This window comes from Echiichthys vipera (genome assembly GCF_963691815.1).
Source record: "Echiichthys vipera genome assembly, chromosome: 19".
NCBI lineage: Eukaryota > Metazoa > Chordata > Actinopteri > Perciformes > Trachinidae > Echiichthys > Echiichthys vipera.
Window position 1 is genome coordinate 20,117,209 of NC_139844.1, and position 20,801 is coordinate 20,138,009.

Consider the following 20,801-nt stretch of genomic DNA (forward strand, 5'->3'; position numbering starts at 1 on the left):
TGAGGGCGCTGATAAAAGTGCTACACCAGTGATAACCGATAAGACCTTGGGCTGATAAATGATAAGCCCTTATGCTGATACAGCGACAATGTGCTTATATCATCCCCACCGCGGATCTCAAGATATCACAGCCACAAATTTACACCTAAACACTGTTTGCTGTTGATGGTGGGGTGGAGTTCAAGAGGGTGTATCTGAGGAATGAAAACCCGATTTCTAGTCACTTTTTCACTATTTCAGTAAGGCATTTGTAGATAGATGTGTGAGTAAACAGAGTGTAACTATACTTACATGTACATGGGCTGTAGCTGCAGGTGTGAGGTCTTCTGAGGCCCCTGGTAACCGTACGAGTCGAACCCTCCTATAAAATCAACTGCACAAAAACAACACCAATTAGAGCAAGCGTATGCCATCGTGGTTATCAACGGGGAACCTCCCACCACAGATGAGTCATTGCATTAGACCTCCTACACCTACAAAGGTCTCAACAGCACATGTTGTTCCAGAAGCACCACCCCTATGACTGCTGCTCTTAGAGCTAATCAGGGGTCTGTGCATGAAATGGGTTTTAGCGAAAATCTGGCCTGAGCTGTACGAGAATCCTGTGATGCAAATCTACTTCTATTTTTAGGAGGGAGACTAAGACTTATGCAGCGATATATTTATGTCTTGAGAGTACTCTTAACTCCTAAATTATCTAGGATGCCTCTGCAGATTCCTCGGGCCGAGGAGCTGCCAGCAGGTGGTTGCTTTCCTCACACTGAGGCAGAGAGCCTGGACTTTTGAAGAGAGGAAGCCATAATATATATATTTTTACTTTGATGTTGCAGAGCTCATAAAAGGGAACTTCCTCGCCTTGATCAGCAGCGCACTTTCTCATTTATTGAGTGGAATTTGACTGTCACTGCAGAGATGAAAGTGGCTTTAAGTACACTGTACCTTACGCCTGCAAGAAGCAAAGATGCAAGTCCAAACATGATGTGTTGGAAGAGTAACACAGGCAATTACACTAATTAGTTTGTGTATCTACTAAAAACACCATAAATAACACTGATGAATATGTATGGAGCTGTTGTGTAGTCATTTCTTTACATATGATGAGTGCGGTGAATATTATAAGGGTTCCTCCAGCCACTCAGAATTAAATTTAACACCAATTTTACAACAACCAAAATTGTGGGCGTACACTCAAATGTCGTTCTGTTGCAGCTGACCCTGGTGCTGGTATCAGAGATGAGGGTGGAGAGGTGATGGAGATGAGACTACAACAGGACTGTAAAATACCTGGCCTTTGTTTGTGTACTTTAATGTTTATTTTGTGTTTTCCAATGTGAGCTTTTGCTTGTACCCGTTTCAGCCATGTCACAAAATCTTGGTTAAATAGCCGTTTTTTGTTGAAAATGCACTTCTCCATGTGGCCCAGGGTACAATGAACACTAACTAGCAGAAAGTGGATCCTCTTCTTTGAGCATCCCAACTGGAAACAAAGTTCAATTTGCTATCAAGATCTGCACGACATTAAAACAGATTATTGAATTCAATGCCTGTGTAGACTTTTTCTTTGAAAGGAATAGTTCAGAGTGGACATTTTGGGAAACACGCATTTGCTTTCTTGCTGAGGGATGAGAATTATCATGCCTGTACACAAACTATGAAGCTGTAGCCAGCAGATGGTTATCTTGACTTTGCATGGCTCTGTCACAACATTTATTTATTTATTTGTTCACCAGCAGCTCTAAAACGCACTAATTTGACACATTACATTGAGTTAGCTTCCTCCTTACAAAAACAAAATTTAAAAAGAACTGCTGCTTTCGTAACTTACTTTAAAACCACATCCCCCCTTTTTTCATTCCTGTTTTTCTACAGATGAAACAAACTCAATATTAGTCCAATTTAGAGGCACTAGAAGGTGGAGTTAAACCGAGCCAGGCGGGCTGTTTCCCCCTGTTTCCTGTCTCTACTCTAAGCTTATCTGCTGGCTCTCGAATGGTATCTTCTCATCTAACTCTGCATGAAAACGAGTAAGCCTATAATCCAAAATGTTGAACTGTTCTCTTAACAAAAAGCATAACTAGGACTTTTAATTGATTTCCAAAGCATTGTGGGAATGAAAAAAAACATCTTATCAGTGTCTAAATTTAGCATCGGAGGATCAGTGTTGAGTTTTTAAGAGACGCTCAAGTCTACGGGTTTGTGTATCTGTCCTCACATGCCCTTCTTGTTCTTTTAATTCTGTTGAAGTTGTGTAAAAAATTGTTTTAAGCCACCACGTCTTGGCTGTGAGTTCTCCCTTAATCCTCCTAATACATTAATGTGAAATTGCGATCAACGCCACACAACGGGACAACGGATGATCTTCTTTGTTTATCAGCAGTTTTTTTTCCTGGACTGCTGCGGCACCGTGATATTTTATGATCATTCGGCTCATTATGGTTCTGCAGTCAGACAATGCTGAGACGTTGCCTGTGCTTGACGGACTCCTTCTTTGTGCAGATCCTTTTGTGGAGGAACGGCCTGGTGTGAACGGTAAGGCCTTCCTGCTGATTCATGCTGCAGTCAAACACTCTCAGCAGAGTGTCTGCCATGCTCGAACCTTTGAACGCATGAGGAAATGGTCTCTAACCTTGACAGTGTGCTGCCTATCAAGCTGTAGCGGCTCAATTAAAAAAATTCAGATACGGGATTCATTAGGTGCAGGCTTGAAAGAATTCTCTTCAGAAGCCAGAAACTGCAGAGTGATTGTCTGACTTTTTTTTACGGTCAGACAGATTATTTTAAATTATTGAAGTTATTTTCCAACTTTGAATGTTCACTATTGACTGTAGAAGCTTCAGCTCACTGATCGTACACAGATTGCAGGGTCTGTGTGTTTATCTATACGCGTGTTGTTCATGTGTGACGATAACAGTCCGTCTGACACATTCAAGGAGCTGAGACTGATAAGACTCACTATAATGATTAATCTCACACACACACACACACACACACACACACACACACACACACACACACACACACACACACACACACACACACATACACATACACATACACACACACACACACACACAGACAGACAGACACACACACATACACAGACACACGCTCACACACACACACGCACACACACACACACACACACACACACACACCACACACACACACACACACACACACACACACACAGACAGACAGACAGACAGACAGACAGACAGACAGACACACACACACACACACACAACAACCCACACACACACACACACGTAGAATACTTATCAGAGTAATTAGCTTCCTCAGCAACTCAAAATCTTCATTGGTCCTCAGTGAGCATTAGCTTCTCCACCCAAAGGCACATTTCCCTACAAAGCTCCCTGATTATTGTTTAGTCTCCCAGTTTGCATTATCGCCCAGCGCTTTTCCATACACATATTTGGGACTTCAGGCTCTGCCACGCGAAGATTATAATGAATCCTGAAATCATTCTGGAGACAATTATCTTGTCACATGAAAAGTATGCAGGTGACATGATGCCGCCATTGCGTAGATATTCATTAAGTCTTAATAGTGGCCTGAAACCTCAATTTGAGACCTGATTCCTTCTGATAACATTTGTCCCTTGAGAGGAAGTGTAATAATCACTTTTGTGGCTTACAGGATTATCGCTCATTTGTGCGCAGTTAGTGTGTGTTCTCCATCTCTGTGTGCTCTCGTTTCCTTCTACAGTCCAAAGAAGTAAAACTGAGGTGAACTGGAAGCTGTAGATGAGGTGTGAATGTGTTTGTCTACGTGTGATAGCCCCCGTGATAGACTGCAGACGTGTCCAGGGTGTAGCCTCAAGAACAGCACAAGCAGCTCGCAAAATGGATGAATAGATGGTTAACTGGTGATGCGTGGCGGTGAAATCGGTCTGAATTTGTTAAAGCCCCTGAAAACTCTAAGAGTGTCTTTATAGCATGAAATATTCATGACTAAGTAAGGTAGTTAAAGTGGTAAATGGACTTCTTTTATACGGCTCTTTTATCCAAAGCACCTTACAATTAAGTTGCCGGCCAACCATCTGTTGCCCAGCGACACTTTGACATGTGGACAGGAGGATCAAACCACCACCCAGTTAAAGTTTGAGAAGAACATACAGGGGGATTATTTACTCATAGTTTAACACTCAAAAACTGGACTGTGACACTGTGGTTTGATCAAATTTGTTTTGTTGGAACCAGTGAGAAACACTGGGTCGAGGTCAGAAACAAAAATACCCACATCTGTGACTTTAAACGACCAAAGCTGTTCCAACTTTGGCAGCAAAGAGAGTGGGTTTGTGTCAGACTCCATCACACAGTAAGGAGCAAGGAGCTGATTGGGAAAATAGGTTTCCGTGGCCTTTAAAGTGGCAATAGGCATGTTTTTTTGCTTTCACTTATCATTATAAAGTAAATGTCAATTGCACAACGTAATGGCTATAGAATAATGACACTATCAGTATTCATACTGGTTTGTTATAAGCCTTGCTTTCACTATGCAATTATGGTCGCCACCGGGTACAATCTCCCAGGAGAATAAAGGCTTGATTTAGAGCAAGCCAAGTCAACCATTGCCTATAAATTAATACTAACGGGTGTCTTACGCTGCCTTTATCATAGCACTGAGGGTCTCTAGTTCAGATTGGGATTCCTACAGTTGTTTCGTACATTTGAAAGTACCCAGGCTGCCAGCGATAGCCATGTTGTTAACCCTACCACTAGCTAATGCTATGAGCCAGTAAACAAACCAGGAGGTATTAAGAAGCAAAGAGCAACAGAATGAAACATCTATGTTTGTTTCTGTTGCTAAGTATAGTTACACAGCAGCATAAACAAACACATATGACTAAAAATATATATATTATTATTTCCAGTGTGTCATTCCTTCATGAAAATGAAGATACAAATGTGTTCTGTGTTGTTAGGCTCTGAGGAACACAGAAAGTGATGCGGTTGTTTCCACTTTAAACAAGAAACTAATTGAGGTTATAATTTGATGCTTCTCCCTAAGATTTCAGTCGGTAAAGTGAAGAGAAGATTGATCTAATAAGCAGCCTTTTACATGTCAGTAAGCTTATGAGTTCTCACATGGATACACACTACCCCTCTAACTCTGTGTCATCTGAAGTTGTTGTTTCTTTTCCCAACAAGCTCTCTCTCAGGGTGACACACAAGCAGGAATATGTGTAGCATCGAGAGCCAAGGGCCAAAATACAACAGTTAAGCAAAGGCCAAAAAATGTTAGACATTAATTATTTAGACACAAAACAAGTGGCATTTTAGGTCTGCTGTCACCACACAGCTTATTAAAATGCAGTGTTAAAATATCCTCCTCTCAAAATAACCCCTGAAACTCAATCATACTCATGGTGTTACATCACTCCTCACTGTTTGTGGTAAAGTCACACACCAGACACCTTTTAAAGTATTTAAAAAATATTGTGCTATGATTGTTATTTTGTTTAACATTGTTTTCCCCACATAGAAAGTAAAAAAAAAAAAAACTCAGAGAAGGGTCTGGAAGCACATCTACTCTTTCTCCCTCGTGGAGAAATTCTGGATCTGGCCTCGCCCGGTCAGTGAAGTAGCAGCGCAAATCAGGATGGCTAGACATCAGAGACAATCAGCCATAGGCCTACAGGTTGAGCCGGCTTCAGACAGGAGGCGACGGGGCAGCGGAGCTCCTTGGACCAATTACTGTCTCACGGAGACTTGCGTCAAAATGACCGCCCACAGTTCACAGGCGATTTGCCACTATAGTTCTGGCGCCCTGATCCTGGTGTCAGTCAGACCCAGACTCATATGAGGAATCTGTTGAGTGTAGTTAGCATCTTATTTGTTCCTGTGGTTTGTTAGCTCGTAAGTGTTGACATACGTAGATACGATGGCAGTGTGTTATCTCTCTGTACTGACGGACCGCTCTGGGCTAGAAGTTTCAGGTTTCTTTGCCGGAGTTGTGTCGAAATCGTTTCAACGACAAATCAAAAGTGATTTTTTTTATGGAGCCCATCTCTTCTCCGTGGCCTTTGATAACCAGTAAGATGACGGCTTTATTTACTTGATTTTAATTACTAATTCATTTTTGGCTGCTTTTATTGCATAGGTTTTATTTTGACTTGTTTTTTATGTCTTTTCATTTATTGATTTTTTTACATGTATTTTATTTATGATGTCTTATTTATTCTTCTGTTCAGTACTGTGGTCAACATTGATTGTTTCAAAGTGCTAAAAAAAATAAAGTGGGATTGGATTAGTCACATACCAACTAAAGCTTGCCCAAGATGCCTTTTAGTCACAAATTTCAGAGACGTGCACAAACACCTACTCCTCCGAATGTGAGAACACCTCATAGACATGTGCAGGTCTTTTATTCAGTGCTGTTTTATAACTAACTTATAACCATCAATAATTTCTCCTGGCAATCTCAATCTGCTTTGAATAAAAAAAGAAAGCAGGAAAACCTGTCTACTCTCAGCACTATTTCCACTGATCCACTCTGCATTCATCACCTATCAATATTTAAATGTTGGCAAACACCATCCTCAATTCAGCGTTGAATAAGACATGCTTGCGTATTGATCCTCTGCGTCTGATTTAATGGAATAACTAAACCGATGGCCTCAGGTAAATGGGTTCATTCAAGTTAATGCTCACAGGAACGCACTGCATTCAAAATAGAAACACCACAGAATTAGCATGTTGATTTGCTTCCTTCTCCTCATCTGTTACTGGTATAATTCTTCAAACACAATTGATTTAGAATGACTAAACGGTAGTCAATGCCACTTTTACTGTAGAAGTAGCACACTTCCCAATCAACATGGTTGTACTGTTGAACTGATGTATTGATCAAAGACTGAATACAGTCAAATGATGTATGAATGGACGGGTAAACAGGTTTTGTTGGTCTTTCCCACCTCGTCCTTTTTGATTCTCCCCTATGACTGATGCATAGTGCTGGTGGTTGAAAGCGGTGAGTGTGTGGGAGAGACGTATGAATGAAAGACAACTGTGATCGAGCATGAATCCACCAAACACTCTGCATCCTTCACTCTCTCTCTCTTTCTCTCTCTCTCGTCTCCTTCTCTGTGTGCCGCTGTAAATAAATGAGCCTGGCTACAAAAGCTGGAGGCTACAAGTCTCCCTTTGAATTCTGTCTAAGTGTAAGGCCCCGTATTCTAAGATGGCTTCATTCAAACCTGCCGCGTCGTGACGAAGACAGTGAACAGGAAGACACAGCAGGAAAGGGGGATGCAGAGAAAACAGAGGAACACGTTTGACTTGATTACTGATCTCCAGAGCACCAGATACATCAACCCAAACCACCTGAGCCTACTTTATCAAATATATTCCAAATTGGCAGGTAGCTAACACTCTCCCCTGAACGGTGATTGGCAACGGTAACTAAGCACGGCAGGTCCGCCAAGCTTTTGAATTTGTCGACATATTAAAGCATGTGTGCATGGGGCTTAGGTAAGAGTGAAACTTGACATTTAAAGAGTTTGGAGAGTGGTTTGATTTATTTTGACCTTTCCAAAACATAAAAAACAGAACACAAAAGCAAAAGTGTAAGGAATAAATGAAATCAATGAAGACTGTGTGTGTCTCTCTGCTCCAACGTGAGCTGCACACGTTAGCATATCCTGCTAACTAGCTTACTACCTACAGTATTTACTAGGGGTGTGACGAGATATCGTCCCACGAGATCTCGCGATATTAAAATGTGACGATATTTCTGGTGAAAAGTTGTCTCGCGATATCAATATGTAAGTGGGAGACGGCAACAGAGTGACAGGTAAGACACGAACAATACGTAAGCAGTGAGCACTTACAGAAGATGGTCAACACCCTAACACAAACGCGTAACACCTGAGCCCCGCAGCTTCTTTAACATCCGGCTACAAATTATATTCAGTGTGGGCAACAGAAGTACTTTACCGCCGTGAGTACCATAGGCTACACCCCGGCTTACATGAGCACCATGCAAAGACACCTGCCGCACCACCACAAGTCTCTGCCTGATTCAAAATGAAGAAAATATTAAAAGTTAAAAATGTAAAAAGTGATAAAATCTTGTCTCATTCTCGCGTATCGTCTAATTGTCGTCGAATTGAGGGTCTCATCACACCCCCAGTATTTACATAACCAAGTGTTACTTCCCAGGCCTTAAAAGTCAAACTATGATATTTTGTGAGGTTACAGGTTACGTTAAAACACAGTTCATGATAGCACATGCACTGTGTGGGAGCTGCCTGCATGCTACTATCAGAGTTTAGGCTAGGTTAGCAGCCCTGTCCTGCTCCTTTTTGGATTTGACACTTCATGCAGCTTTAGACTCAGTTATTAGAACAATATCACGTTTGGTGTTAATGAAAAGTCAGGCGAAGACAGAGTTTACAACCAACTCTTTGAGCTAAAGTTAGCTTGATTAGCTAATTAGTCCCAAATCCGCAGTGGAAAATGGGACGCTGGCTTTTTTCTACCTCAGTCTGAAATCAAGGACACATCGTTTCCAAACTGTAAGAATTTGGGTGGTAAAGCTGCCTCCGTTATCACTGTGAACTGCACATGTGCCTGGAAAGAAGGGGAAGCTTACAGAGGTGTAGAAATAATGGTGCCGCTTAGCAATAAAGGTGCTGTAATAGACTGAGAAACAGTGACTTTTACCACAGGCTGAATAGCCTGTAGGATAACAATTAGGCTTTTGGGGTCTGCTGTAAAATGTGTGTTGGTGTGTGACTGTGTACTTACAGCTATCCTCTTCTTCTGAAATGAGCTTGACCACATAGCAGGCGTAGATAAACCCCATCAACTAGAGACAAAGAGAGGGGCAGAAATAGAGAAGGGGTTATTCGTTTGTGTAAGATAGATAGATAGATAGATAGATAGATAGATAGATAGATAGATAGATAGATAGATAGATAGATAGATAGATAGATAGATAGATAGATAGATAGATAGATAGATAGATAGATAGATAGATAGATAGATATCAGAGAAAACATGGATACTGAACAAATCGTTGGAACACAAAGGGAAAACAGGTGTCTGAGTAAGTGGAGCAGAACAGCTCTGTGATATTTTGCTCCAAAATAGAACACTTGAATCAATGGACACACACACACACACACACACACACACACACACACACACACACACACACACACACACACACACACACACACACACACACACACACACACACACACACACACACACACACACACACGCACACACACACACACACACACACACATGCGCGCGCACGCACACACACACACACATGCGCGCACACACACTGGGTGACTGTCTGGTATAGTCAATGACAACCTCAAGGTTAGCCTAAAGTTTCATGGTTTCCGAGCTGCTTTTAGCGACAGTTTTATACATATCTTCAAACGATATGACTATTAAAAAAAAAAGAAGAAAGAAAATGAATGTCACAGTGTCTCCATTATGATGCTGTGGGTAAACATTAGTGAGATTGTGATCACTGAAATAGAATTTCCAGCTCCCTGTATTGCTTCTGTATTATGATGTCAAGGTAGATATAGTCCCGCGTTTGTTGCTATTGTATAAATGAAAACCACCACCCATTCTGACGGGGCTTCATAGCGCCTGGCTTGTAACTTAACGCAGAGGTGTACCTCATATTGTTTCCTCTCATGATCTCTCCTCCGTTTGAAGCCATTCGCAAACCTGGAAACAAGGATGGCTGCAGATTGAACAATAAAGAGGCTGCAGTGCTGTGTGTGTTCGGGGCTCATTGCTACAAAAACAATAGCATTAAACGTGTCTGTGTGCAGTGTTTAGACAGTGATATAGCCATCCACACCAGCACAACACCTTTGCTCTTTGATCCGCTCTCCCATTGGCTGTCTGTTACCAAGGCGACCTGTAGGAGGTGGCTGATCGGAGTGAAGACGCAGGAAGGTGCGGTCAATGTAAGGTCGACTTTTTTCGTGACCTTATTACCTCGCAATTATAACGCGGAGGAAAGAGAGAGAGAGAAAAATGGTAAGAGAGGAAGACGCGGGCGGACAGTGATGGAGGTATATGTGTTTGTACGAGGCACTGAACCAATATATCGCCCCGAATTAAGTGGCTGTATTGTTCAAAAGACGAAAAAATGCCATGACCTGGTTGGTATTCGGTTGACTACATGGACGCATGCCAGCACTCACACACCGAGAGCCACACACAAGCATGTAAATACAGAGTGAGCTGCAAATGTGAGCAACTACATTTGTGATTCAGAGTATATCTCAAGGTCCTGACCTCATTTAGTCTAAATAATGTTCAGCTCCCACAGCACCTCTCTCCTCTCTCCTTTTCTCATACTTAATTCCCTCTCTCGCTATTTCCTTCCTGCCTCTGTTCCTTTCCCTCTTCCTCCACTATCTTTATTTTGTTGCTGTCTTCTTCTTTATGCCCCCTCCTTCTTTCTCTTCCTGACAAGTACATGAGTCATAGAAATATAATGTTTTGCTCGGTGCGGGATGAATTTACTTGAAGCTGAGCCAAGTGCTGGGAGTAGACAGTGCTGTCAGTATCAGCGCGGAGATCAACAGTGACGATAAAATCAACTTGGATAACACAGGATCTCAAAAAAGCCTGGAAAAATGACTACTACCATCGAGCAGTTTAGCAGAATACCTTTATTTTGAAATAGAAGCCCAGATAAAAGCCAAAATTCAGAAACCGTGCCTTTAATCAAGACATCCGTACGATTGTGATGTCACAACTGTACTATAAAGAGAGAAAGTCTCCCTACAGTGCCGTTACAGTCATTCCCCGGCTGAAATGACGGCACAGAGACACAGAGAGCATGTGTGGAAGACCTGGAAACGTGGACCAATCAGAGCAGATGGAGCTTTTTCAGGAAGCTCAAAGAGACAGGCGCTTAAATGGAGCGTTTGAGACAGAGATTGAATACAGGTATATTCAGACAGACAGTGTAAGAAAATGATTGTTCATTCATTCATCTTCAACCGCTTATCCCGGGGTCGGGGTCGCGGGGGGGGGGCTGGAGCCGATCCCAGCTGACATCGGGCGTGAGGCGGGGTCCACCCTGGACAGGACGCCAGTCTATCGCAGGGCACATAGAGACGAACAGAGACAGACAACCATTCACACCTAAGGGCAATTTTAGAGTCATCAATTAACCTAACACGTGCATGTCTTTGGATTGTGGGAGGAAACTGGAGAACCTGGAGAAAACCCACACAGACACGGGGAGAACATGCAAACCCCACACAAAAAGGCCCAGGTTGGGATGCGAACCTGGAACCTTCTCGCTGTGAGGCGACAGTGCTAACCACTACACCACTGTGCAGCCCAGAAAATGATTGTGTTTTTTGAAAATCTAAGCATGTTAACATGTTCCAGTAGAAATCCCAAATACATGAACCTCAATATGAGCATAATAAGGGACATTTAAAGGAAACTTTTATGTTACAAAGTCAAAATGTTGTAAAGAGACTTTCAGGAGTTTGGGGGGTTTTTCTGTCACATGCAGTAAAAGCTGAACCGGACTCCGTTCTGTCTTCTGCAGGCTCATTGCCTCTGAAAATGACTTTTGGGTGCAGTTGTGTTAGTACCACTGAAAAGGGTGCAATAGAGAACATTTGATCAGCTGTGACGGAGTGTGTTTCTCTGCACATCAATATCCTGTTAATATTCTGGATACTCAACCATTCAATTTTGGTATTGATGCATGTAAACATAATATCCTGCTTACAATAAGCCGGATTTGATCTCCCTTCTGACTCGAAGGAACCCAAATAAGATAGCCGGGATGCACCAATATTAGTTATGGAGTTGTGCCGTATGTGTGTGTGTGTGTGTGTGCCTTATCTTGTTTATTATTGGAGTTCTGGGTCTGAGCAGGTTTAGTGCCTGCGGATATATTTAGACTATCCTGCTGTTTGTGATACCTGGGCACTTAAGTATCTATCTTTTGAGCTTGCAAGGCTAGAGCGTTCTCCATAAAATAGTTTATATACAAAGTACGTAATAAAATCCACGACAACAGATGTTGATATGACTAAGATTATCAAAGACACTCAAAGAACCATCCACATCCATTAGCCCGCAGTATTGTACACTGACCTTGAAGGCAACTGGAACTATTTATTTTCTAGTCTACAATATTTTATTCGCAGTGACTCGAGCCTTGGAGCTCACAGCATTCACATTATTAAATTGCCACCAAGTGAAATGAGAAAGTAGCTTTGGGGAAGTGAAAAATCTACCAGCGGTTATGTTCGGGGAAGAACAGATCTGTGAGAATTCATTGATTACTTTATTAATATAATTATTATTATTGATGACTCTAAAATTGCCCGTAGGTGTGAATGGTTGTCTGTCTCTGTTCGTCTCTATGTGCCCTGTGATAGACTGGCGTCCTGTCCAGGGTGTACCCCGCCTCACGCCCGATGTCAGCTGGGATTGGCTCCAGCACCCCCCGCGACCCCGACCCCGGGATAAGCGGTTGAAGATGAATGATGATCAAGAATCTTTCATTTGTAATCATTTGCACCAGAAACATCGTAAGAAACGGGCACTTCCACTGCTTTCAGCTCTGTTTAAATGAAACTACAGCATAAGTTCAGACAGGAAACCTATAAGTTTGCGTACTTAGGTCTGTTTTAATTTCCATGCATCCTGACATTCAGTCCTCTCAAGCATCGCTGTCACTGTCCAGGGCTTTCAATTATGTTATCTGCTGTTCTCATCAGCCGCTCACAGCTATCCAATAGCACAGTGACACGCCTAAATCTTTAGCCCATAATGCTGCTGCTGCTGCTGCTGCCTCTATCACTCATACCGCTGTTACCTTCTCCTCCCTGTTGCTGTCAGCTGTCATTTCAGTGCACCAACACCTCCCCCAAAACCTGCCAATCTTCACAGCTCCATCAGCCCAACAGAATCATCAGCCACCGCCTCCACCAGTTTCAGGACATGGGGGGATTTAACTCGCTGCTGCTCAGGGCAGACACCCTCGATTAAAAAATCCCCTATAAAGTCCATCACCAAAGACTTTCTGCCAAGACTTAATAATCACACATCATCTGTTATAATAAACAATTGTATTTTCCTCATTCACCTCATCATCTGCTTTTAATGATGACACCTCCAGCTCCACTTGAACTTTCAAGTTCAAATGCAGTTATTTTTTTCTTGAGAAAATGAATCTTTGTTTCTAGTAAAACTATTTTTGAGGCGCAAATGAATTATTAACAATTTATAATGATGACTGACCACATTTTGTAAATAAAATGAGATAATGTATTTAGCGTCTCCCCTGTCTCCTTGTTGTCAATATTTCCACCCTGGTTTGCAGCTTCTGTTTGCATTTGGATGACTTGAATTAAACTGAGCTGCTCCCAGGGTTCCCTGACTGACAACAATTCAGACCCTTTATTGTCATTTTTTCGGCAGATTAGGGTTACCTAGTTACCACAGCAATACTGAAGTGTGTTTGGTGTGAAGAGTGGAAATGGAAATAGCACCACTTCAGCACGGACAGGGTCCCTGCCCTGATCCGTCTGACAAGCAATAACTTGTACAACTTCCCCACTTCACCTCAAAGAGGCATGTACCTCATTCAGAGCAGACACCGTTTTAATAGGCTTTTATGTGCATGGTGACACACACTTTCCCAGGAGGCAGGAAGACAGTTTTTAGCCCACTTTTTTAAAAATACTGTGCAGCAGGTGCTTTGTGCCTTGACAAACAATGTACTTAGCTAAACAACAGTGAGTCAGCAAAACCTAGTGGCACCATCTCAAGGCACGGAAGAGTCATAATATAAACTGTCAAATGCTCGTGCTCTTGCCTCTTCACACGAGTTGACTGTAAGATTTTTTACCATCCTCAGAGCTTGAACAGAATGTTCTGAACAAATGTTTGCAAAGATAATGACTCGGAAGTGGGCTCCCTGCACTGCAGATGCATCATCTAGTTTCACAGCATCTTCCCAATATATTTATTTTTACCATCTTGGTTCAGCGTGTTAGCATGCTAACATTTGCAGGTATTTTTGACCTGATGAGGCACTCCATTAAAAGCTAAATGATCACTAAATTGATTACAGTTCATCCTGGGGGAGGCGTGAATGTATGTACCGAACAATCCATGCAATAGCTGCTGAGATATTTCAGTCTGGACCAAAGTGCTGGGCCAAAACCGTTTTTTCAGCTAAAGCCTAGTACGTTTAAGCGAGTGCACCTGTTCCGCGCACAACTGTGGACAGTGGGTTTTTGTAGAGCCGTCTGCACATGTACGAGCACGAGCGTGCGCACGTGTGCGAGCACGAGCACGAGCACAGTAGTAGCGTTATGTCCGCCTGTTCGGACATGTAGGTAGAAGGACGGACCATGCGCGGACATTTAACAACAACAACAATGGCGGTGAAAGGAGTGTTTACTGCAGATTTGGTCGGATATAAATATTAAAAAAGTCGACAAGACGCACAAAAACTCAGAGGTCTGTGGAAAGATTTGTAAACAAAGCCACACACACACGCGATCAATGCGAGTGACGTGTTACGGCGTGATGGCGTATGGACAGCAAGAGGCATTTGCGCGAGGCCCGGCAGTGTGAGTACAAACGGGGCTGGGGCGCGGGGGGAGTGGGAGGGGGGGGCAAGTACCCTAAAGCCGGGTCGCGGTGCGGAAGGACAGTGTGAGTGCGCCCTAAAACACACAACAATGTAAAAAATTGCACTTATTGTGGATAAATGAATCCTCAAGGCACTGAAATGAGACCATAAGATACAACGGGAATTTGTAGTTTTACATTTAATAGCAAATAAATCCATGTAATAATTACATTGGGATTGAAATTGGCCATTGTTTGTTTTTTTTGTTTGTTTTTACCAGAATAATGAGGTAGCATATCACAGTATTTGGGCTTTTATACTGGCTTCATTACGGTGAAATCTCAGTCATTAGTGCCTCAAAATGATCAAGAATCCCATTAAATGTGCCAAAGAAATGTCATTAAGTTAAAAAAGATAACTGCATCATCATTCTCTCCTATAATAATCAAGTCCCCAAATGCTCCCTGATAACACCTGGAAGTTTTGCAAGGAGCTCCGGGAGAAATTAGTTGAATGTCAAACAGCTGGTGTTCGATAAGGAAGGGAAAACCTGTTCTGCATAGCCTGAGACCACAGAATTCAGAGGAAGCGTCGTGGGAGGAGACCTTTCGGAAAACAAGGACAGATGCCACGGGGGAAGGCGCTTATAGGTCAGTCACCCGGTGACGCAGTTTATCCTCCACCAAGGGGGAAGGTGAGGTTGCGTTTCCCCAAAACAAACAGCCCAAAGTGCTGACGCCACTGCAACGTCCCCCTCAAGGTTTGCAAAAACTGAGTCAGCTCACAGATCAATGTACCACCAATGTTTAATTTAATCACGACATCATTTATATCCATAACGAGTGATTTCCCTTTCCCTGTGTCTTTACACCCACACCTTTCACACCGTGAACGTGAAATCTTAATTGTAGAGTTGTTTGTGTGCGTGCGTGATCACCTCGTTTGTGTTGGATGCATTACTATGAAAATGGATTTGTCGCAAATGAGGGAATTCATTACAGTTGCATCATTCTACTGCAGATAAATTGTGCTCTGATTAAGGTGTTACATTCATTGGATTAAATCCATTATGAGCTAAGAATGGCCACTTAAACCCAAACTAATTTGCTCTGTGTCGGAAATATTTCAATCAAAGCAAATTACGTCCAATCACTTTCATCTGATTTTTTTGTGCTGTTTGGTACTCGTGTACAGCTTTTAACACAATTTTCATCAACAACAAATGAATTACAAATTAAGTCAAATCTAGTATCGACCTCGCTCACCCTCAAATTTTGCAGCGGCTGTGTAAAATGCCTTGTAGCAAGCTTTTCTTTAATTGATTAAGGAAGTTCTCACCTGTCTTAATCTGAAAAAAAGCCAAAAAAAAATGGAGATTGAACATATTCGGCAAATATGAATGAATGAAATATGGGATTAGTGATTTAGAGCACAGCAGTTGCCTTGGTTGATTGGCATTCAATTCTCGTGCATTGTTCTTTCTCTTCCCTGATCTCTGAAAAACAACAGCGAAGAAAAACAAATCCGGTCCCAGTGCTGCTCCTCCGTGAGTACGATTCAACCCTAACATGACATCATTGTCTGTGGTCACATTCACTTCAGTCAATGAAGTAAAAACAACACCTCATATGCTAATGAATGCTACTGATTTATTTCCCCAAGGATGAACAAGGAAACCTGGAAACAATTCCAGGTATGTTTATCTTAAACCTTTAATAATATTACACTATATCCGACGACCGAGTTAACAGAATACAGAGTACTGGACGCACAGTTTTGGTTGTGGTCATTAATGCGATCATTATGAGTCACAGAGGAGCGGAACATAACACTGTTCATCTTTAAACAGTTTTTATCCATGTCTGTAAGGTTGAAACTTCTGTTTTTGAGTGAAATGTCTCAAAAACTATTGGATGGATGGCCAATAAATTATGTACATATCAGGAGCTCTTTTCCAAAACGTTTTAAATCCATTTGAATAGTTTTCAGGAAAATTACATTTTTTTACCTGGACCCACACATTTGGTTAATATTCAGTTTGTCTTGTCAAAATGGTTTTTATGGCTCAGTCTGAACATGTTGAACGGACGGACAAAACAAAAAACTCTCCCGCTTCAGAGCGCCGCCATGTTGGATCGCATAGATAGACTGAATTCTGATCGGTCGAGAGGACGTATCGCATTTAGGCTAAAAATAGGTTTGGCGCTTGTCGCGGTTTGGAAAGGAACTGCATCTTGCGGACCATTTTAAACAAGGAAATATAGAGATTTGGCGTTAAACATTGATGAAGCAGTGAATAGGTCCTGTATACAGCAAAGTGGCATGACACACTCATTTTTTTTAAATTTGGCTTTTATCTCATTTTGGAAAAGAGCTCTTCATATATTAATGCAAACCTCAGATGAATTGGAATAACTTTGATGATCCCTTACTGTAACTTTTCATCTAGTGCCACCCTCATATCAGGATTTCAGTTTGTCTCATACTTTGGTTTATGACCAAATTCTTCCAACCGGTCTCAGATCAACGTTATACCTGCTAAGCATTAGGTTGCCAGCAGTGTCAGTGTGCAGATATAAGCATGATGACGTTAGCACCGCTGTCTCACAGAGCTGTGTCATCGCTGTAGTCTCTCATCTTCATCCACACTACTACTTTTTGTTTTAAAATGAAAAACTTTTGCTAGGTTACGTACTGTATGCCTGGCGTCCACACTACTCCAGTGTTTCTGAGCCTTAAACTTGCCCTGACACTATTTTAGTTTAAAAACTCCAGGGATGCATTTTAGTCTGTATGGGCAGAAAGGGAGACCTTTGAACCTTTGACCTTTTGGCCTTGTTATCGATGCTACCAGCTGTTGTGCAGTTAAAGTCTGTAATTTATAATGCAACTACACTATGCTATAATGCATTGCCAGCCTGTTTACACCAGTATGTTAATACCCAGTGTATGTGAATGGACTGTGTTGTAGGTATTCAGGTTGCTAAAATACTTTTGAGGATGGAGATCGTTTACGTTTTAAAATGAAAACATAGTAGTGTTGATGTAGCCTCACAATTGTCTCTTAAGCGACATAATAACAGGGTCCTGTGTTGGCATTGCCACTTGTTTGTTCTCTGTTTGTATCATGCACATATTACAAAAACTAAAACTGAAAAGTTTACTTTGAAAAGTTGCAGTGTGAATGAAGGGTCAGGACTGTCTTAAGTGTGTATTAAGAGTCATTTATGCTTCCATTTTGTGCTTAAATAGAGGCGTTTATCAAAGTTCTAAACGTCAACGCCCTCATACTTTAATGTATCCTCTACGTTAAAGTGGAGGTTGAGCAAAACATCCTCTAGAGGGAGTTGTTCAGTTTTCGACACCAACAAACATGGCGACGACGGAGGAGATGATCCTGCGTCTGTTGAGAAGGAGGCAAAATGGTGGGCAGCGTTGTAGAGAAATTGATGACCAACGTAGCTTTCAGTACTGCAGGCTTTCGATGACTTGCTCGCTCCTGCTATTCACCGCACTGTTTGTGTCACTGCCCCCAGGATTTCTGGTGGTATTGCAACGTTTGGTCCGTATAAGTACACATCCGTCAGCTTGCAAGATACGGACAGAAATACGGACAAAATGTACCCAGAGCACGGACAGAAGGCTTTGTTCAAATCTGTATGTGTCTCTAACGTAGAGCATAAATGAGCCTTGACCCAAAATACGCCATGGATATGAGCCAATTTGGAATACAATTGTCTGTGGGGGTTGATGTTGTTCAGTATTTACTCCAAAGTGTTGTAATGTGTGCACACTCCCTCAATAAACTGTTTCAGTGTTGCTAATAAGTGTAAAATACAAACAAGCAGCATAGAAAATTATTCTTTTTCATCACATGAACGCATTAAATTTCATTGGTCAAGGCTATTGAACTGTGAGCGGTGAAGGACTGAGTGTATAGAGGTTGTCTCTCCAAACAAAAGCAACAGTAGGTGAATTCACTGATTAGTTCCTTCTCTCGTTGAAGTAATGCTTATCACTAAAATTACTCACGGGCATGCACTGTAGACCGCTGAGCCTGCAGAAAGCCTCATCTTGGATGTGTTTTGTTTTTTTGCTATGAAATGTCATTAAAGTATCACTCTGTGGTTTTAGTGGGTAGAGTAAAGCCGATGAAAAACTGTAATCACAAACGTCACACTTGTGCATTCCCCCAATGTGCTGCAGTCTAGCAGTGACGGTGGTAGCCTACATTTCACTGAGTACTCTCTGGATCTCCCTGGAGAAGCCCTTTGCTCTTCTTCAGCTCAGAGCTTCATACAGTGCACCGAATGCAAAGACACCCCTTTCTGTTTTGCAGTTTGGAGAACTAATCAGTCGGTTAACTCTTCAAAAACAACACAGTGATTGGCTGTAACAGTCAAGGAGCACTACAATCAGCTTCTAACATAGCAAGTCAATACTTGTTTCCCATTTTATTAGGAGGTAATCGTTCCTATTATCTCATGTCGAAATAAAGAATAACTTTACAAGATTTGATGTGTGATACCCGAGCCAGTTAGATCAGTCCATTCAAACCACCCAGCCAAACAAAAACATGCTCTTGTTGAAGACCGGAGGGGTGTTCTACGAAGCGCGCTGAACATCCCCAGGGTTTCTTTGGATAACCTGGATCGACAAAAACAAAACTCACGGTACCACGAAGATCACTTTAGATTTAGAGTTTCAGCTTTAGTTTAAATGCGCGCTCTCATAAAGAGGGCGTGTATCGTGTCCTTTGACTCACCCTTTGGATTGATCAAGGGCAGGATATTTCACCCAAGAGGAGCAGATCATTAGAATCATTATAAAGGCGTGCAGGCAAAAAAAAAAAGAAAAATAGCAGATTGTGTAAAATCTATAAGTGAAAAGAGTCTGCATGTTGTCCAAGAATAATGTGCCAAATGCAGAATTGATCGCCATCAATCCCAATAAAAAGAGTGATGATGGTTTAAAAATGAAAAATGGCCAACCTGCAAGAAAGGTGTAACACACTGGCCATAATTCCATAACCTTTAGTGAATACGTTTACCGTGTGAAAAACTTTACAAAAATAATAATAATAAGTGCACATCGCATTGGAGTCGAACCCCACACGCAGAACAAGCCTGATGCTCTGCCTCTCTACTCTACCAACGTCTCACAGAACAAGTGAAACAGTATAAAACTGTTCCCTGACAGTTTGAGTGGGCGAAACGCTCTGAAACTTCCCGAACATATTGCGCAATGAGATGAGCGCAGCTACAGCCCTGCGGATAGAATAATAGAATTGAAATACTTTATTATTTATTAATCCCAAGCTAGGAAATTGCAGATAGCACAGCACACCGTATTTTCAATCAGAGTTTCGGCATCACCAACTGCATGTAAATATGTACCCGTGGCAAGTCTATGAGTGACACATAGACACACTGAGCAACACTAAGTGCACGGCTTCTTTGTGTAACATTGCCAACATTAGGTCCAACAAGGACGATCTAATAGCGAATACCCTCTGATGAGAACCTGTATCTCTCATAAAGAAAGTCTAGGAAGCTGCGCGTAGCTTTAAGTAGCCAACCCAACCCGAAAGCCTACGTCTTAGCTCGAAGTCTTTGCTGAAAACCTCCTCCGACCAGGTTTGTTTGAAAGCATAAGTTACCACGGTGATACGCTAAAAGAGCGCAAATTCCGTGTCACAGCTGACCCAGGCTTTGAGCGCAACGTACCTCCCTAACCCACTAATCGAGCTTCGTACTGCACCCCACTGGACAGCTGAAAGGCCTCAGTGGCTTTACCAACTTCGACACTGTCCTGATATATGTTCATTTGAGTTTTTTTTTCATCCTGTCCATCAAAAAGTGCCTTGATTTTTGAAAAATATTGGCCTCACCTGTCAAAAATATTTCCCCTTTCCTTTTCAATGCCAAGTGTTATTAAACCACACTGCTAACCGGTAAACATGCAAACAACCAGTCAGACCCAACCAAACCCTCACCCCGCACTTAGTCAGCCAGTCGACTGGTTGAACGTATGCTATTAGGGTCCCTGACAGCGTTTCCACCAATTACAGTAAACCAGCCAGTCAACCAGTGAACCAGTCAGACTGTTGAGTGTGTGCTCATGGAGCATGACAGTGTTTCCACACACCAATTACAGCGAGACAGTGGTACAGCTGT

At 42.1% G+C, this 20,801-nt stretch overlaps 1 protein-coding gene across 2 annotated transcripts in view; it reads right to left on the reverse strand.

Moving 5' to 3' along the window:
• Nucleotides 1-287: 287 nt before the first annotated feature.
• Nucleotides 288-20,801, reverse strand: part of nkain2 (sodium/potassium transporting ATPase interacting 2) — a gene marked incomplete at its 3' end in the record, with an annotated part of 79,016 nt that continues 58,502 nt past the window's right edge. For both annotated transcript variants that reach the window (XM_083933622.1, XM_083933621.1), the window contains 2 exons: nt 8,772-8,832; nt 288-373 (listed from right to left, as the gene is read on the reverse strand). In XM_083933622.1, coding sequence (XP_083789748.1) covers nt 288-373; nt 8,772-8,832 — 147 coding nt within the window. The remainder of the gene's footprint in view (nt 374-8,771; nt 8,833-20,801) is intronic.